This window comes from Hyla sarda, chromosome 2, assembly GCF_029499605.1.
Source record: "Hyla sarda isolate aHylSar1 chromosome 2, aHylSar1.hap1, whole genome shotgun sequence".
In the NCBI taxonomy this organism is placed as follows: domain Eukaryota; kingdom Metazoa; phylum Chordata; class Amphibia; order Anura; family Hylidae; genus Hyla; species Hyla sarda.
Window position 1 is genome coordinate 218838228 of NC_079190.1, and position 17192 is coordinate 218855419.

The 17192-nt window shown below is 39.2% G+C and overlaps 2 protein-coding genes across 3 annotated transcripts in view; both read right to left on the reverse strand.

Moving 5' to 3' along the window:
- P2RX1 (purinergic receptor P2X 1) overlaps positions 1–700 on the reverse strand; it is a 199617-nt gene extending 198917 nt beyond the window's left edge. Inside the window, exon 1 of the mRNA XM_056556403.1 lies at positions 590–700. The gene's annotated coding sequence lies outside the window, so the exon portion shown is untranslated. The remainder of the gene's footprint in view (positions 1–589) is intronic.
- Positions 701–3874: 3174 nt separating this feature from the next.
- Positions 3875–17192, reverse strand: part of ATP2A3 (ATPase sarcoplasmic/endoplasmic reticulum Ca2+ transporting 3) — a 269997-nt gene continuing 256679 nt past the window's right edge. For both annotated transcript variants that reach the window (XM_056556395.1, XM_056556396.1), the window contains exon 22: positions 3875–6963. In XM_056556395.1, the coding sequence (XP_056412370.1) occupies positions 6918–6963 (46 nt within the window). In that variant the 3' untranslated portion in view covers positions 3875–6917. The remainder of the gene's footprint in view (positions 6964–17192) is intronic.

Here is a 17192-nt window from a genome sequence, read left to right on the forward strand (position 1 = left end):
AGAGTGTACAGTAGGGGGCGTGATGAAATGCCACTTATATGCGGGGCCCTAATAGTCAAAGCTAAAAATAATAAGTAATTATGAGTAACCATATAGGAGTATCAAACAACAATAATACTTCTATCTATAAGGTGCGTACCTGAATAGAGTGCAACTGGAGTGTGATGGTAGCAAGGGTATAGCAGGGTGTGCTGGTAACTAAAATCTTCAATACTAAAAGACACATGAAAAAAATATATATAAATACTAAGAACACAATGTGAGGGTGTGCACACAGTCCTATATGTTAGTACTATGTGCACTTCTAGTCCCCCGTTAGAAGATCCTTTTTAATGTGTACCTTCTAATAAATACGGGCCAGGGGTGTAATCCTAAAAACAATGCATAGTCCTCCTTATGCTGTGTCTATTAGTGATAGACATTTGATGTGTTAAACAGGTTCATGGGGGGGATCGTTTCTATATATGATGTTGATTTTATGCTCCTATTCTGTGTAATAAAAACAGCAAGTCTGTGTGAATAAAGAGTTCCGCTGCTGTCCTGAAAGCATGAGGAAACACGCACAGATGCTCTGATCAATACCCGGTACCTTAATATCAGATGATGTCCGGAAGATCTGTTCTGGTTCTATTTCTGGTGGATAGAAGAGGTCCTGTCGGCAAGTAGTAAGTGGGAGTCACGGGAGAACACCCCGGCCGGTGGCATCTCAATCGTGATAACTCCGGCTAGAGAATTGCCCGATAGTTCTGGCAGTGTAGTGACGTCACTACGGTGGTTAGGGAAAATTCCAATGTGTTTCGGAAAACAGCAACAAATTCCTTCATCTGGGATAGTTGGTAGATTCTCCCTCCAGTCTTTTATAGGCTCTGAAGCCGGTTCCCTTTTAAATGTTTGCCGATATATTTCTTATGCTAACTTTCATATATACAAAAAAAAAAAAAAGAACAGGATTTTCTGCATGTGAGGTTTATTATACTAATTGAATGCATATATAACAGCTACATGAATCCAAAAATGTCAAATTCTGCATTCAATGTACTACAGAGACAAAAAGACAAGAGGAGCGCAATCCTAGTAAAATACCATTAAAAATGCAGGGAATGTGGGCAATAATATTATGCTCACTGGATTGTGTTATGCTTAGAGCATAACACCTGTAACAGCTCATCAGATAGCGGGTCAGCAGCCTTGGAGCCACCCGATCCTCCAGGAGAGTCGGCAGACAGATAGAACTTGGTAGCAAAAAAAAAAAAAGAATTTCTCCAAAAACAGGCGCTTCTCCCAATAAAAGGTTTTCTTTATTCCATCATAGTAGATATAAAAGATTAAGAAGCACTTTCAACGCGTTTCTAGCTCGGACCGAGCTCTTTATCAAGACATGCAAATTCTGCATTCAAACCATGCGGTAGTAGCGTGTTCAGATTAAATATCCACTTGGATTCTGCTCTGGACATTTGGGATATGAAGCTTCCTCCCCTCTAGTGTGGAATTATGGCGGATGCCATAGATCACTCCCTTCGTCTTGCAATTTATATGGCTTTGTATCTTTTATATTCTATTTTATCCAGTCAAAGAAAATGTGGGTGTCATGCTGTTACTCTGCATGCCCCACATTGTTTGCATGGGAAGAAACCAGTTTTAAATACCTAAAATGTTTTTAGGTTTCAAATTTTTTATTTTTATAGTGGGAGCAATGAGGATACCTATATTCTGGGCCTTTTTGTACACAAAAGATGGGGCTGCTGGGATGCGTTCTCCCACAATTTTATCATTCTGCTGAATTTTCCAGTGCTTTTTAACTATTTTTTGGAAAAGAAAACTGTGCTTACTGTATTGGGTTATGATAGGGATTTTTAAAAGACCTGTTTCGTTTTTGTCAACAGTTTTTATCATTTCTTGGACAGTTCTCCCTTGTTTTTAGATATGAGTATTTCTGTCGATTTCCCTTATTTCATTATTATGTATTTTTTAGTTTCTGTTGTTCATAACCTCTAGTAATAAATTTCCTCTGTAGCGCATGGGCCTCTAAATCGTATTGGTCCGGATGGGTGCAGTTTCTCATCAGTCTTAGGAACTGGCTGCATGGTATATTCTGCAGCCAGATAGGAAAGTGACGTAGCAAATGTAGCTATTGCTATCTGTAGCTTTTTGGAAGGTGCTGATGACGATCTGATTGTTAATAATACTACTATTTAGATCTAAAAAATAGTTTGGCTGTAAATAGCAGTGAACTTTAATTTTTTATTTTATTTATTTAAATCCTCTAAAAACAAAGCCAATTTTGGTTCCCCCCCCACCCCCTTATATAAAAATAACTTCATCAATAAACCTGCACCATTGGACCAGATCAGAGCCCAGCTTGCCCCCAGGGTGGATGGCGGATTCCTCCCAGAGGGCCTAGTATAGGTTCAAATAGCTGGGCGCAAACCTGGTCCCTATCGTGGTACCCCACTTCTGGTTATAAAAACTCTCCTCATATTTAAAAGAAATACAATCTTCTATATATATATATATATATATATATATATATATATATATAAAAGAAATACAATCTCCTATAAAATGAAATTGCTGATCAGGCATATTTCCTTCTTTACGTAAAAAGTGTTCTGACGCCTGATATTTGATATATCTGGACGTTAGCATAAGAAATATATCGGCAAATATTTAAAAAGGGAACCGGCTTGAGAGCATATAAAAAACTGGAGGGAGAATCTACCAACTAACCCTGACGAAGGAATACCTTGCTGTTTTCTGAAACGCGTTGGAATTTTGGTCCTCCCTGACCACCGTAGTCACTACACAGCAGAAACCATCAGTCAATTCTCATGGTCTAGACGCCACTGGCCGGGGTGTTCTCCCGTGACTCCCACTTACTGCTTGCCGACAGGACCTCTTCTATCCAACAGAAATAGGACCGATGATCTTGCAGACATTATCTGATATTAAGGTACCAGGTATTGCTCAGATCATCCGTGCATGTTTCCTCATGCTCTCAGGACAGCATCGGAACTCTTACACAGACTTGCTGTTTTTATTATACAGAATAGGAGGATAAATTGACATCATATATAGAAATGATCCCCCCCCCCCCCCATGTGCCTGATTAATACATCAAGGGTCTATCACTAATATACACAGCATAAGGAGGACTATGCATTGTTTTTAGGGTTCCACCCCTGGCCCATATTTATCAGAAGGTACGCATTAAAAAGGATCTTCTAACGGGAGACTAGGAGTGCACATAGTACTAACATATAGGACTGTGTCCCACACATTGGCCCTCATTTACTAAGAGTGGAGTGTAGGTTTCTTTGAGGGTTTTAATTCCCTACAATTTACTTTCCACGGTATTTACTAAGGTTTCCCTACATTTTCCAGTAGTATTACCTTTTTTTTGATACTGCTATTCAGTTACTCTATTTTATAGCATTGACTATTACGTCCCCGCATATAAGTGGCATTTCACCATGTCCCCTTATGCACACTCTATATAGATACGCATTCAACTTTGGATATAAAGTCCCATCCAGCGCTCACTAACATATACTTTTTTTATATATATGTATTACTTTGTCTTAATGGTAACATTTTCATTGACTACCACATTTTATGTTGTGTTCATACTCTAATTGTCAATTAACGATTCCATGTGATAATTATTAGCATATTGGACATTACAGTGAGCTATTTAATGCTTTAGCAGTTTTGACTATCAGTGTTTGAGCCTTCATGCCAGAAATATCTAACACACAGAAATAGTATATCATAGTATCTCAAAAGTAGAAATCTCTCTCTGAAAAATAGCATGTTCTAATACAGTATCAGTCAACCGTGTAATCTGTATGTAAAATAATTTAACCTGGACGAAATGTAATATAATTGTCTTTTATTCTTTAAAAATTCCACTCATATACAAATATTGTTAAAAATCAGAACCCACTCTAAACAGGAATACATTTCAACAAAAAGTAAAACTGAATAATATATTTGGTCAAACTTATTTCAAGATGTTCTGCAAAATAATAGCTCCTTAAATATAGAATATATTAATTAATTACAGTAAGATATCTTGCATTTTTTTCTGTACAATGAGTCTACTCAGTAGTATAACAAGTGTACACATTCCTATACATCTTGGTGGCATGACATACAGTATATCCAAGTATGACAAAACAGTGGGCAACATTTTACCCTTCAATAGATTATTTATAGTGTGGAAGCAGTCCCTTTTATGCATTTAAGGCAAACATTGGAAAAAAGAAACAACAATGTGAAAGCATTCTAAGCAACATTTCTTACAAAGTATTAATCACATACAACCTTATTTTAGTCCTTTGCATGTACTAATAGGTTCCCCCCAAGGAAGCATACCACATATCTATGTATTGTCACCAGATAACAGAGTGACATGTACTGCATTGTGAAGTAGATATAAGATTAAGGCTCCATTCCCACCACGATCTGACCCTCCAATACACAGATACGATTTTGGAAGCTCAAATCGCCTGAAATCGTATCTGTGCACAGACAGGTACTGACAGATACGGAGCCATTAATTATTAAGGGGCTGCGGACCCGATCGTAGTCAGCTAGTGACTACAATCTGGTCATTTTCGTGGCAGACCGCGATTTTCAGTCCGAGTCAAAAATCTGATCCCCCGAGAAAATGATCAGATCGTAGTCACTAGCTGACTATGATGGGGTCCACAGCCCCTTAATAATTAATGGCTCCGTATCTGTCAGTACCTGTCTGTGCACAGATACGATTTGAGGTGATTTGAGCTTCCAAAATCGTATCTGTGCATTGGAAGGTCAAATCGTGGTGGGAATGCAGTCTAAGGCTTTGGACATTACTGGTGAAATAACTATATATTAACTTTGGACATAGCTGGTGAAATAACTATATATCAACTATAACTAAAGTCTGGAACAAGGGAGAAACAACAAGCTTTTAAAGTGGAACCTTTATTACTAATACTATTCTGCTAAAGGGGAATCTGTGAGCTACAATTAAAGTTCCAAACTGCTGACACTGTTAGATAGATGTTAGGACAGGGAGACATACAGTACCTTTCATGTATCTGCTTTCATAACAGAAAAATGCCTTTATTCTCCCGTACAAAAAGAGGTGTTCCCAAGCTTCTAAAGTGCTGGGGGCTGGAACACCTTTACAACCCCCTCCCATTCCGGATCCTGCTTAACAGGTCAGGACTGAGCCACCAAATCTTGTTCCGCCGCTGTGCATACAAAGTTTGGGCATGTGTGAAATCTGAAAAACAGGGCTCGGCTTCCAGCTGATTGTTAATCAAGCAGGAACAGGGAAAAGAGGGACAGACATCAAGGAAGTGTTTAAGCACTCAGCACGTCAGTGGCTTGGGAACCCCTTTGACTCTTTACAATAGAGCAGGCATAGGCAACATTCGGCACTGCAGATGTTTTGGACTACATCTCCCATGATGCTCTTACAGCCAAAAGAATGCCAAAGCATCATGGGAGATGTAGTCCAAAACATCAGCAGTGCCGAAGGTTGCCTATGCCTGCAATAGAGAATAAATGCATTTTTCTACATTATGGAAGCACAGACCTATGAAATGTACCATGTGTCTTCTTGCCTTTACAAATTATTTAACAGTGTCAGCAGTTTGGAATGCAATTTATAGTTAACAGATTCTCTTTTAAATAAAATAAAAAAAATTGTAAAATCCTGCATATATCAATTTCCTCACCATTGCATAGCACACTCCATGAAGTAAGCAGGAACTAAGAAAGTCTTAAATTTACTAAAATGAAGGCGATGAAGACCAGTACACTATATACTATTCTTCCCCTAAATCAGACAGATGACATGACAATTACATTAACAACTGTGTGGAGATTTAGATGGTTCACGGATAAAACTGAAGCTTCAGTTGTGATTTCTAATTACAAAAGCAGCACTGTTTAACAAATGCTTTATGAGAATTCATTTTAACAAGCAAAATCAAGCTGCATCCCTTGAGAAAGCCCAAATTCTAAAATATTTTGTGTAGACCCATAGGTCCAATATCTGAGTCATATCTGATCATTAAGAAAGTCCACTATGTAAGTAGTGTGCTGTATAGCCCTCTATGAGTCATCCACTATATAATCAAATATAGAAGCTATAAAACCCATCTGCAACAAAGCAGCCATTGACCCCACAAAGCATTACTACTTACTTTCCACCACTTGCACACACAATTTACAGTGCTAAAATCTAGGCACCTCAGAACACAGCGTTTGTGCTGATATGGTGAAATGAATGAAGGACACACCAGAGCTCTCTTAAAAGATACATACACAGTAAGGAAGAAGTGAGACTGCTTAAAACTTCACACAGTGAATGTCACAGCTTCTCAGTGTCATAGCTGAAGGAAATTACACAACCTGTAAATCAGCAGTGATCTAGCTGATCAAAGCATGTATTTTTGGCAATAGCAGAATAGCATACATTGAACATGGATGTAGTCTTTAAACTGCCTTTATACAAGATGACTACAGATTATTGTAAGCAGGAAGCGTCTCCTTTCCCCATGATGACAGGTTGTTAAAGCATGTTGTAGCCTTCCCTGAAGTTACATCATTTCATGTGTATGTCAGCACCAACAGGGACTGAGGATCTCTTCACATTACATAAAAACTAGCAAATCCTGATTTTCCATAAAATCCTGCATTGCCAACATGATTTATTTTTATCCCCAAACCACAATTAAGATGTCCAGTTATTGCACAGTTATGTACAGAAAAAAGCTACTAACAAATATTTTTTTCTCCTTTTTTTCTTGTTTTCGTTATTCACCCACATTGTAATGGTAGGTAGAAACATGCAAGTCCTCTTTCACTTTAAGACTTGCAGACATGGGATTCTTCGGTTTAGATCGCCATAATGGAAAACCTTATTTAGAAACATTATTGTCCGTGTGCTGTGGATATCGTTTCCTCCTACAAGAGCAAAACGATAAAAGATTAAACACTATTCATAATAATAATAATAATAATAATAATAATGATAATGTAAAAATCATCTAATGTGGAAAACACAGAGCTCAGTCTAAGCTGCAATTTTACCAATTGTTTGGAAATTATTTTTACTTGAAATCCTATAATCCTATCATTGATAATTTTTCTTTTCGATAGTTTTCGATAGATATTTGCCGAAAAGTCCTAGACAAAGCCACTGCTGTTGCGAAAGGTCGGACGGGTGCATGTGTCTAAGATTTTTATTTACTCTGCCATAGCTCTAATCTAGTGCGTTAGGTATGGACTGCAGCCATACCCCACTCAATGATAATCAATTACTATTTGCAGCAAAGCTGTAATTATGCATGGACAGTAAACACAATGAGAACTTAATGGCAGAAACATTTTAATCGTGTATTGAGGCATTAAAAGTTACGTTTTAATATAAATTGGTGGATGGCAAAATAGGATCTTGGTGGTCACGAGTGTGACCAATTGTGGTGTATGTTCAGAATATTTCTTGACATTTCCACTGGCCTTATGCAGCGATGTACCATATAGTTGTATACATCTGCCAAGGAGTCCCATTAAATCCATGCAGTATTCAAATTTTTGCAGGCTGTCCATTTCCAAATAAGGTCATAGATATGCCAAAAAGATATTCTTATGGAACATGTTCAGTTCGTACAATATGTGTATGAATATGGGTGCCAGTGCAGCCCACGATGAAAATGTTCAAAAGTTTTTCAATGGCTGCCCAATAATGGGAAGGGGTGAATAAAATAGCTTCAAAATTAAGCTTTAAAGTGCAATTGTCGCTTTATTAAACTTGTCAACATGTCAAAGGTCAAGGTTTATCATTGGCAAGAGAGTTTACTTATATCTCCTATAAAGGTAGGGTCACAGAAAGCGCATACGCAGAGTTTTTCCCACTGCAGATGTGCCGCTGAGTCACTAGAGTGAGCTTCTTGATGTGCCCATGTGTCCTGCATGTCTGCTCGTAGCAGCAATCCTTTGTTACGAGCAGACACACAGGGATCTACGAGTCTATAGTAAATTGCACGCACAAGCAGTTTACTCACAGACATTGTGGTCGCTCCCCCTGCTCCCTGAGCTAGGCCAAAAGCGGCTGTGATGTCTGAGAATAAACTTTGCATGAGCTCGCAGTTTACTACAGACTCACAGATCCCTGTGTGTCTGCTCATAGCGGTGGATTGCTGCTATGAGCAGACATACAGGACACACAGGCACAACAGGAAGCTCACTTTAGTGACAGTGAGCGTGAAATATGCTGCGGATGTGCTACCTGTGACCCTACCTTAAAGCAATAATTTTAGTTTATTAACCAATATCAATCTGGATACTTTTTAGCCCCTGCTAATACTTATATCTATCGCCAATCTAAAAAAAATGTATTACATAAAATGTTACTTAACCATATCTGAATGTGCCATTAGCAATAGATAGATATAACTGCAATTCTGCAGTAAAATTCAAATGTATTATATGCAAATGTTGCTGTAGATTTCAATCTTTAAATTAAATTTTTTACACCCTGGGTCAATCAGTTTGCTATCTGCATGCCATGTGAATGTTTGGGATTTCTTCCTAAATAACTTATGGGGCACACTACAAAGCATACTGCTGCTTAGTTTCTAACAGCATACTGAAAGTGGAGAGACAACTCTAGATTTATGACCTACGGTGCAGTGATAATATAGTGCCCCTGTGAGATTCCAGACTCAAGTGCTATGGCAAAATTTTGTTTTGATATTTAATCATAATATTTAGCTTAAAGTACTTATACTACTTTCCTATAAAAATAATGTTTTAATAAACACAGAGCAACTTTTTTAATCTAAAAAACTAATGACTGTTCTTCTTGCCCTGCTTAGTATGTCTCATCATCTTTAGTTTACCTACAATAAAACTCTGAAGAATGCTGTTAGATAAAATACATCTCTTCTTCGGTGGCCAAACAAACCTTGACTAGACTGCATGGCATTTTATTACGTAGCTGCCTGGGGTCTATTAAAGACAAACATGACCCACCTGTGACTAAATCTTTTAGAATCGCCCAGATGTTTTCTTTTTTGACCATTCTGGTATGCTATAGGACCAGTGTGGGATATTCTCTTTGAAAATGACCAGGCCCTTTTTCTTTGATTTATTTAGTGCTTATCCAACCCCCCCTCAGGACAAAAACTTCCTTTTTATATGACAATGAAGAAGATTTCCACAGCAGGAGTATTGTGAACAACTTTGTAAATATGTTCCAACACGATTGCATGCTATAAATCCTACAGGGTCTCTGAACTATGTTCCATATTCAGTGCCTTGCATAAGTCTTTACTCCCCTCGGACTTTTCTACATTTTGTCTGTACCACTCTGCTATTATAAATAGGAACAGTTCCACAGGTCAACAGACATTTCAAGTAGCAAAATTATACCCAGTGAACACGACCAAACAGCCAGCAGAAATCACTCACCAAGAAGAGAGTATACTTGGCACACGGGATATGTATTTGCCATACAGATCCTGTGTGCAGAGTAAACTATTCTTTAAGATTAAAATCTGAAAAGTGTTAAGTGAAATATGTATTCACCCCCTTTACTGTAAAACCTTTAACAAAGATCTGGTGTGACCAACTACTGTACCTTCAAAAGAGACAGTTAGTAAATAGGGGTTGCCAGTAAAAATACACCTGTTTTGTAAAGGCCTTAGAAAGCACTTCTGAGCTAACAGCAGCATGGAATTCGCAAAACAGGCCAGGGATGACGACAAATAATCTCACCAGGCCAGGGAGGACATTGTGGAGAGGTAAAAAGCAGGATTAGCTTGTAAAATAAACATATCACAAGTTTTCAACCCTTCATATGGTGAGAGGAAACAATATAGTTATGGTTCTTGGAAGGGAAAGAAAACATTTAAAAAAATAAGGTGCCACCAAAACTGGTTATGGTGCTAAGTGAATAAAGAATGTGTGCAGTATTAGGGTATGTTCACACTGCAGAATCTCCGCTCTCTGAAATAAGCGAGCGGAGATTCCGTCTGGCAGCCGCAGTCGAAAATACTTTGGCGGTAGGACCGCGCGCCACTGCACCATCGCCGATGGCTATGCAGTGCTCATGAACTTTCGCTCATGTTCTTCCTTTGCGCTGAACAACTTCAGCGGCGGAATTGTCCGCCGCTGAAATTCTGCAGTGTGAATGGGTCTCGCGTAAGACCCATTCACACTGATGGTTCCCACGGGAATTCCGCAGTGTGAACACACTCTTAAGGGTCTAGTTCTTAGGGAAAAAAAATGGGAAATTGGTCACATGAAGCCGAACAATTATCATGGATGGATGGATGGATGGATGGATGAAGAGAGCATGGGACTGTGTGTGGTTTTCCATGGTCCTGCACTTATAAATCAAAAAAAATATTTAACCCCTTAACGACCACGGACGTAAATGTACATTTATGTCCTGTGTATGACCGCGAGCATCGGAACAGTGCTCGCGTTATACATGGCAGGTTCCGGCTGCTAGCAGCAGCTGGGGACCCGCCCGCAATGTCCGCCATTAACCCCTCAGATGCCGTGATCAATACAGATCACGGCATCTGCGGCACTTTGAATGGATGATCGGATCGCCCGCAGCACTGCCGCAGCGATCCGGTCATCCAGCATGGCGGATGGAGGTCCCCTCACCTGGCTCCGGCCGTCTCCCGGGGTCTTCTGCTCTGGTCTGAGATCGACCAGAGCAGAAGATCACCGATAATACTGATCAGTGCTATGTCCTATACATAGCACTGCACAGTATTAGCAATCAAAGGATTGCTATAGATAGTCCCCTATGGGGACATAAAAAGTGTAAAAAAAAAAGTTGAAAAATGTAAAAATAAAAAGCAAAAAAAAAGTGAAAAATCCACTCCCCCAATAAAAAAGAAAATTGTCCATTTTACCCCCAAAAAGCGTAAATTAAAAAAAAAAAAAAAACATATTTGGTATCACCGCATGCGTAAATGTCCGAACTATCAAAATATAATGTTAATGATCCCGTACGGTGAATGGCGTAAACGTAAATTTTTTTTTTAAAGTCCAAAAATGCTGTTTTTTTTGTCACATTTTGTTAAAAAAAAATATAAAAAATTATCTAAAAGTTTTATATATGCAAATGTGGTATCTAAAAAAAAGTACAGATGACGGCGCAAAAAATTAGCCCTCATACAGCCCTATATACGGAAAAATGAAAAAGTTATAGGTGGTCAAAATAGGGCGATTTTAGATCATTGATTTTGTACAAAAAGTTAGATTTTTTTTTTAAGCAGTACAAAAATATAAAAATATCTAGCCATGAGTATCATTTAAATCGTATTGACCCACAGAATAAAGAACACATGTAATTTTTACCGTAAAGTGTATAGTGTGAAAACGAACCCCTCCAAAATGTGCAAAATTTTGGTTTTCATTTAAATTTCCTCCCCAATTTTTTTTTTGGGGGGGTTACATAGTTAGAACGGTTGAAAAAAGACATACGTCCATCAAGTTCAACCAGGGAATTGAAGGGTAGGGGTGTGGCGAGATATTGGGGAAGGGATGGGATTTTATATTTCTTCATAAGCATTAATGTTATTTTGTTCCAGGAATGTATCTAACCCTGTTTTAAAGCTGTTAATTTTTCCTGCTGTGACCAGTTCCTGAGGTACATTTTATGGTCAAATGAGAGGTTTCATTACAAAGTACAATTGGTCACTCAAAAGACAAGCCTTTATATGGGTCTGTAGATGGAAATATAAAAGAGTTATGGATTTTAGAAGGCGAGGAGGAAAAAATGAAAACGCAAAAATAAAATTGGCCTGGTCCTTAAGGTGAAAATGGGCTTGGTCCTTAAAGGGTTAACGACATGCTAAATTTCATATTGTGTTTGTCCACCATTAACTTATCACTGAATGGAGGTGAAACCACATCCACATGTGGCAGCCAATGTAGGAACCATGTGCTTTATATAGTACTGCCCCACTGTCTCAGCCCACTTCCTTTAAGCTAGATAAGAAGTTATTGAGCTCAGAGGAGTGCAAGACACCTTTCCTGTTCCACAGATAACCCCATTCAAGTGTTTTGGGGATTTTGAGATGGTAGACCATACTTCAGACCAGGAATAGGTGGCAAGCCATGCATGCAGGGCCAGTAATAAGATGGGGAGCCATGCTATGGACTAGAAATGTGATGGAAGCCATTCTGGGGACTAGGCATAAGAGGGGAGCCATGCTTGGCCAGGATTAAAATGGGAAGCCATACTGTAGACTAGGAATAAGAAGAACAATGCTGGGGACTAGAAATAAGATTGTGAAACAGACTGGGATATGAGATAGATAGCCTTGCTGGGGACCTATGAAGAATCAAGGAATGAGAGAGGGTATCCCATGCTGGGGGAAAATAATTTCACTTGATAAAAGACATGAATTTTTAGCCTCATCATTATTTGTGTTAATGTATTGTGAGATAGTGACAGGAATGGTAGTTGGGGATTGCTATATTTCTCTAAGGTACCTGTCATATGTAGCTATCAGGAAGCACATTTTTCATCTAGGAAAAGCTTGGTAATAGAAATATCCAGGAATAGTTTAAACCCTAGCAGACCATGGCTGCTGGGGACTTTGTTAAAGACAGTTTTTGGGCCTGGATTTTTATGCAATGAAAGGCAGGGTGGTGGTGGAGCCTTTCATTCCCTTCATTTGACAGCTGTTTGGTTGGGTGGTTGGGAGTAAACTACCTCTATAGATGGGGAAGATTATTTTATATTTAGCGCTTGTATGATTAATATTTTTTTGTGGTTGAGTGTGAAGGCTTTATTTTGTTTGATGAAATTAAAAAAACAGTAGAAGCCCTGTTTGAACTACACTTCTGTGTCCTTGACTGCTACATGCCTGGCTCTACGGAGCTAATCTCCCACAGTGTATGTGTTTGCTGGCTCCATTAAACCTGCATTTTGTATAATGTTTTCTTTGAAAGGACCACCCCATAAAATACTACTTTTTTTTGCAAATGTGAGTGCGCCACTAAGGGGTTTACTGTAGAGAATAACAGTGTTTAACTTTTGGCATGGGACTTATTTAGCTAGAATTGCACCTCACCAGAATACTCTTTAAAGGAGTACTGTAGTGCTTTTTTTATTATCCCATTAACTCACTTTCCGTTGCGCCGATATAGCTATTCTGTACTTTCGGTTCGGATGTTCTTCCTGCTTTCTGTGCACGGAACATCACACTGCGATGTTATTATTGCTGACAACAGCGATGTCCCACCTCAGCTGGTAATACGCTGAGCGCAGTGTCAGGTAACAAGCCTTGGCCCTGCCTTCTCCCTGCTGCTTTTTGCACAAGACTACTCCACTAAAGGGAATGTATGAAATAACCTTTCGTTTAAATCAACTTTTTATGTTTACTTTATTTAAGAGTTTTTGATGTTTTTTCCCAATTTTCCATTTACTATTTATATTTTAAAATAATCCCGAAGTTTTGCAGTTTATATTCTGACCACAAGGATGAAAACTAAGATGAGACTCCCTGTTCTGGACAGATCACTCCCGGCAGTGCCCTTCTTCTCATCACAGACAAAAGTACCCTGAAAGGTGACACCAGTAGATAGATAAGAAGACACCATTCACAATAGCTGAAAATCAGCTTCATCCTCCTGTATAATGATATTTAAAAAAAAGGTCACAGAGAATGCCCAGTAACACTTCCAATGTGAATGGGACAGGTCCTGTCTATTTTTGTCTTTAATCCATGGGTTAATAACTGCTCAGGAAAGATTGCAGGCCCCATAATAATGTACAAAAAAATGAAATATAAAAAACAATCAGAAATTAGAAGCAGAATAAAACATGTTTCAGTATCTGGCTCTAATTAATAATAAAAAAAATCTGGGTGAAACACCCCCTTTTAGTTAAATAGTCTAAAATTAGTTTCCTCATTCAAGGGGTATCCCAGTTTTTTTTTATTTGACTATGCCAAGTTAGTGTAGTTCATAATATAGTGTCTGTACCTTTGTGTGTGACGGTGGTCTCGCTATTCTTCTGTGATTTTCTCCCCCCAATTTTTTTTTGAACAGCATACAAAATTACCCAGGTCTTGGGTTTTCCCAGGTTGCAGGGTGATGACAGGGAGCCTGTCTAATTCAATGGGTGGAGCGACCGCTGAGTGGGAGAGATCATTTTGCAACAGCTGTAGGCACCCCGGTTAAAAAAACACACTGGTCTTTTTAATGGAAGAAACTCATTTGTGTTTCAATGTGTGGGGTGGCTGATGTGTGGGAGGGAGGAAAGTGACATCTAACTTACAAGTATGGAACTATGGTATGTGTAGTTTGAGAATGAAATCCAACAGGAAATACCCAGTTCACAAAACGATAGACACAGCGTTATGGTAATATAACAACATAGCCATTTAGCCCCAAGACCAGCACAGATCCTTCTTAAGTCCATTACTGGCTAGCAGGTAAGTACTAAAATCCCCTTATGGTGGACAACCCATTTAATATTGAGAAAAAAAAAACACCTTTCTGAGTATCTCTTTAACCTGTTGCGGACATTAGGAGTACAGATATGCCCTTGCCGCCTGGGACTTAAAGCATCAGGGCGGAATTTGAAGCGATAGCAGGATCTGAATTTGCTTCATAACAGTGAGTGTCTGCAACTATCAGGAGCCAGTGCATGGAGCTGTGTCGACCCCCCCAAATGCATTTCTATGGGAGAGCCAGAGATACACAAGTGCAGAGTCTGATAAGTACCCCTTTAACCATTTAGACCCAGGGTGCTCATTGGACTTCATCAACATGATCGTGGGGGATGAGCTAACATGGAGTGGAGAGTCCCTTTACCGGCCTTCGGCCACCTGTTTGTCTGTCTTTTGATGCAACATGGGAGGGCAAGCTCACACCAGCTGAGTGGAGGAGGGAAGGGAAATCTTGAAAGACAGCTTACACAGACTGGAGATAGAGAGGAGAGCAAACAAAAGGAATTTTGGAGAGAAAATAGTGCTCAAACACCCAGCTTCAGTGGAGATAGAAGCATAACTAAACAAAATTGTTAATTAGGACCTAGAGATAAAATGTTTTTGAACCATGATAAGTACAAAGAAAGAATATAAAATGCTTTTTAATAGTGTCCATAGTCAAAGCAAAGTATAAGATTCTTTAAAAGCTAAGATTAATATATCATATACTGTACATAAAGTAGAATTCAGTTCAAGTTTCATTCAGAGTTTAGACAGAATGAAAAAAGAAGGTGGAGTACCAGTTATCAAAGCGCATAGCTTCTGTTTGTATTGATGTTGTAAACATTCATAATGTTAGTAGTGTAAAAGGAAAAGAAAAATAAGGCAAGCAAGAAAGGAGAAATACAGTTAATAAACTGGCTAATTTATAATTCAAGAAAAGAGAATTAAACACTGAAATGGAAAATATCCTAAACAAGCCCAAAAGCCTGTGGACACAGCACTAGCATACTGCACAGAGAAAGAGGAAAGAACAGTGATAATCTGCTTAGCACTTCACTGTTTAGGTTACAGGTCACTGTGGCAAAAACAAGATGCCAATCTGCAAAGCTTTCCTTAAGAAGTGTATATATTCTGCCAGTCTATTTACAGCTGCACTGGCATCTACTGCCATTTTAGGATAACAGAATATAAAGACAGGACCATATACATAGCTATACATTTATTCAACTCCCATCTCAGGAACATTTGCTAGTGTGTATTCTGTCCACAACATGCAATGGAAAACATGAAAAGAATTGATCTAAGTTTAAAGGCTAAGGTATACAATTATGACAAGGCTGGAACATTTAAAGTAAATGTATTATCTTTCAATAGAAATGATGATAACCAGCTAGATATGAAGAACATGCTTAATGTTAAAAAGAGCAAGACATTTCCAACCACACATTAACTGTGTATGGATGAATGGCGCTCACTTTTATATTTACATTTAATATAATAGGGTTAAAAGTCAATATTAAATTATATCAGTGCCCTGCGATAAAATAAAATCAAGTTGTCTCATTCTCGGGAAAAGGACAACATGAGACAGTCTCCTGCATTAGACTAACGATTTGCGGCGATTCCGGGTCATACGGGTCTCCGGTGACTCGGAAAATAAGAGTGATCGGAGCTGTCCGACAGGGATAGGAGTGAGGTGGCAGGGGTGCCACCCCTCCCTATACCTGCGATTGATCGGTCAGAAGCGGCCGACCAATCACAGAAGGGGGGCGGAGGTTAAAGTTCAGTTTCCCCGCTCTGCCCACCCATGGGTATCTGGGCTTTTGGAGAGAGAATTTAGCTGGACTTGAAGGCCATGTGCATTTACAAAGCACCCTTGGTGCCAGAACAGTGCCGCCCCCCCCCCCCCACATGACCACATTTTGGAAACTATACCCCTCACTGAATGTAATAAGGGGTGCAGTGAGCATTTACACCCCACAGGTGTCTGACAGATTTTTTGAACAGTTGTCGATGAAAATGAAACATTAAATTTTTCATTTGCACAGCCTACTGTTCCAAAGATCTGTCAAATGCCAGTGGGGTGTAAATGCTCACTGCACCCCATATTACATTCCGTGGGGGGGGGTCCACTGTTCTGGTACCACGGTGGGCTTTGTAAACACACATGGCTGCCAACTTCTATTCCAACCAAATTCTCTCTCAAAAAGCCCAATGGAGCTCCTTCTCTTCTGAGCCCTGTAGTGCACCTGCAGACCTCTTTACATCCACATATGGGGAATTTCCATACTTAGAAGAAATGGTGTTACAAATTTTGGGAGGCTTTTTCTCCTATTACCCCTTGTGAAAATGAAAAATTTGGGGTAATACCAGCATTTTAGTGAAAAAAAAAATTTCATTTTCACGTCCAACTTTAGCAAAAATTTGTCAATCACCTGTGGGGTGTACAGGCTCACTATACCCCTTGTTACATTCCTTGAGGGGTGTAGTTTCCCAAATATTGTGCCATGTGTTTTTTTTTTTTGCGGTTCTGGCACCACGGGGCTTCCTAAATGCGACATGCCCCCGAAAAACCATTTCAGCAAAATTCTCTCTCCAAAACCCCAATGGTGCTTTTTCTGTCCTGAGACCTGTAGTGCGCCAGCAGAACACTTTGCGTCCACATATGGGGTATTTCCTTACTCAGGAGAAAATGGACCCCAAAATTTAAAGCCCAATTTCTCC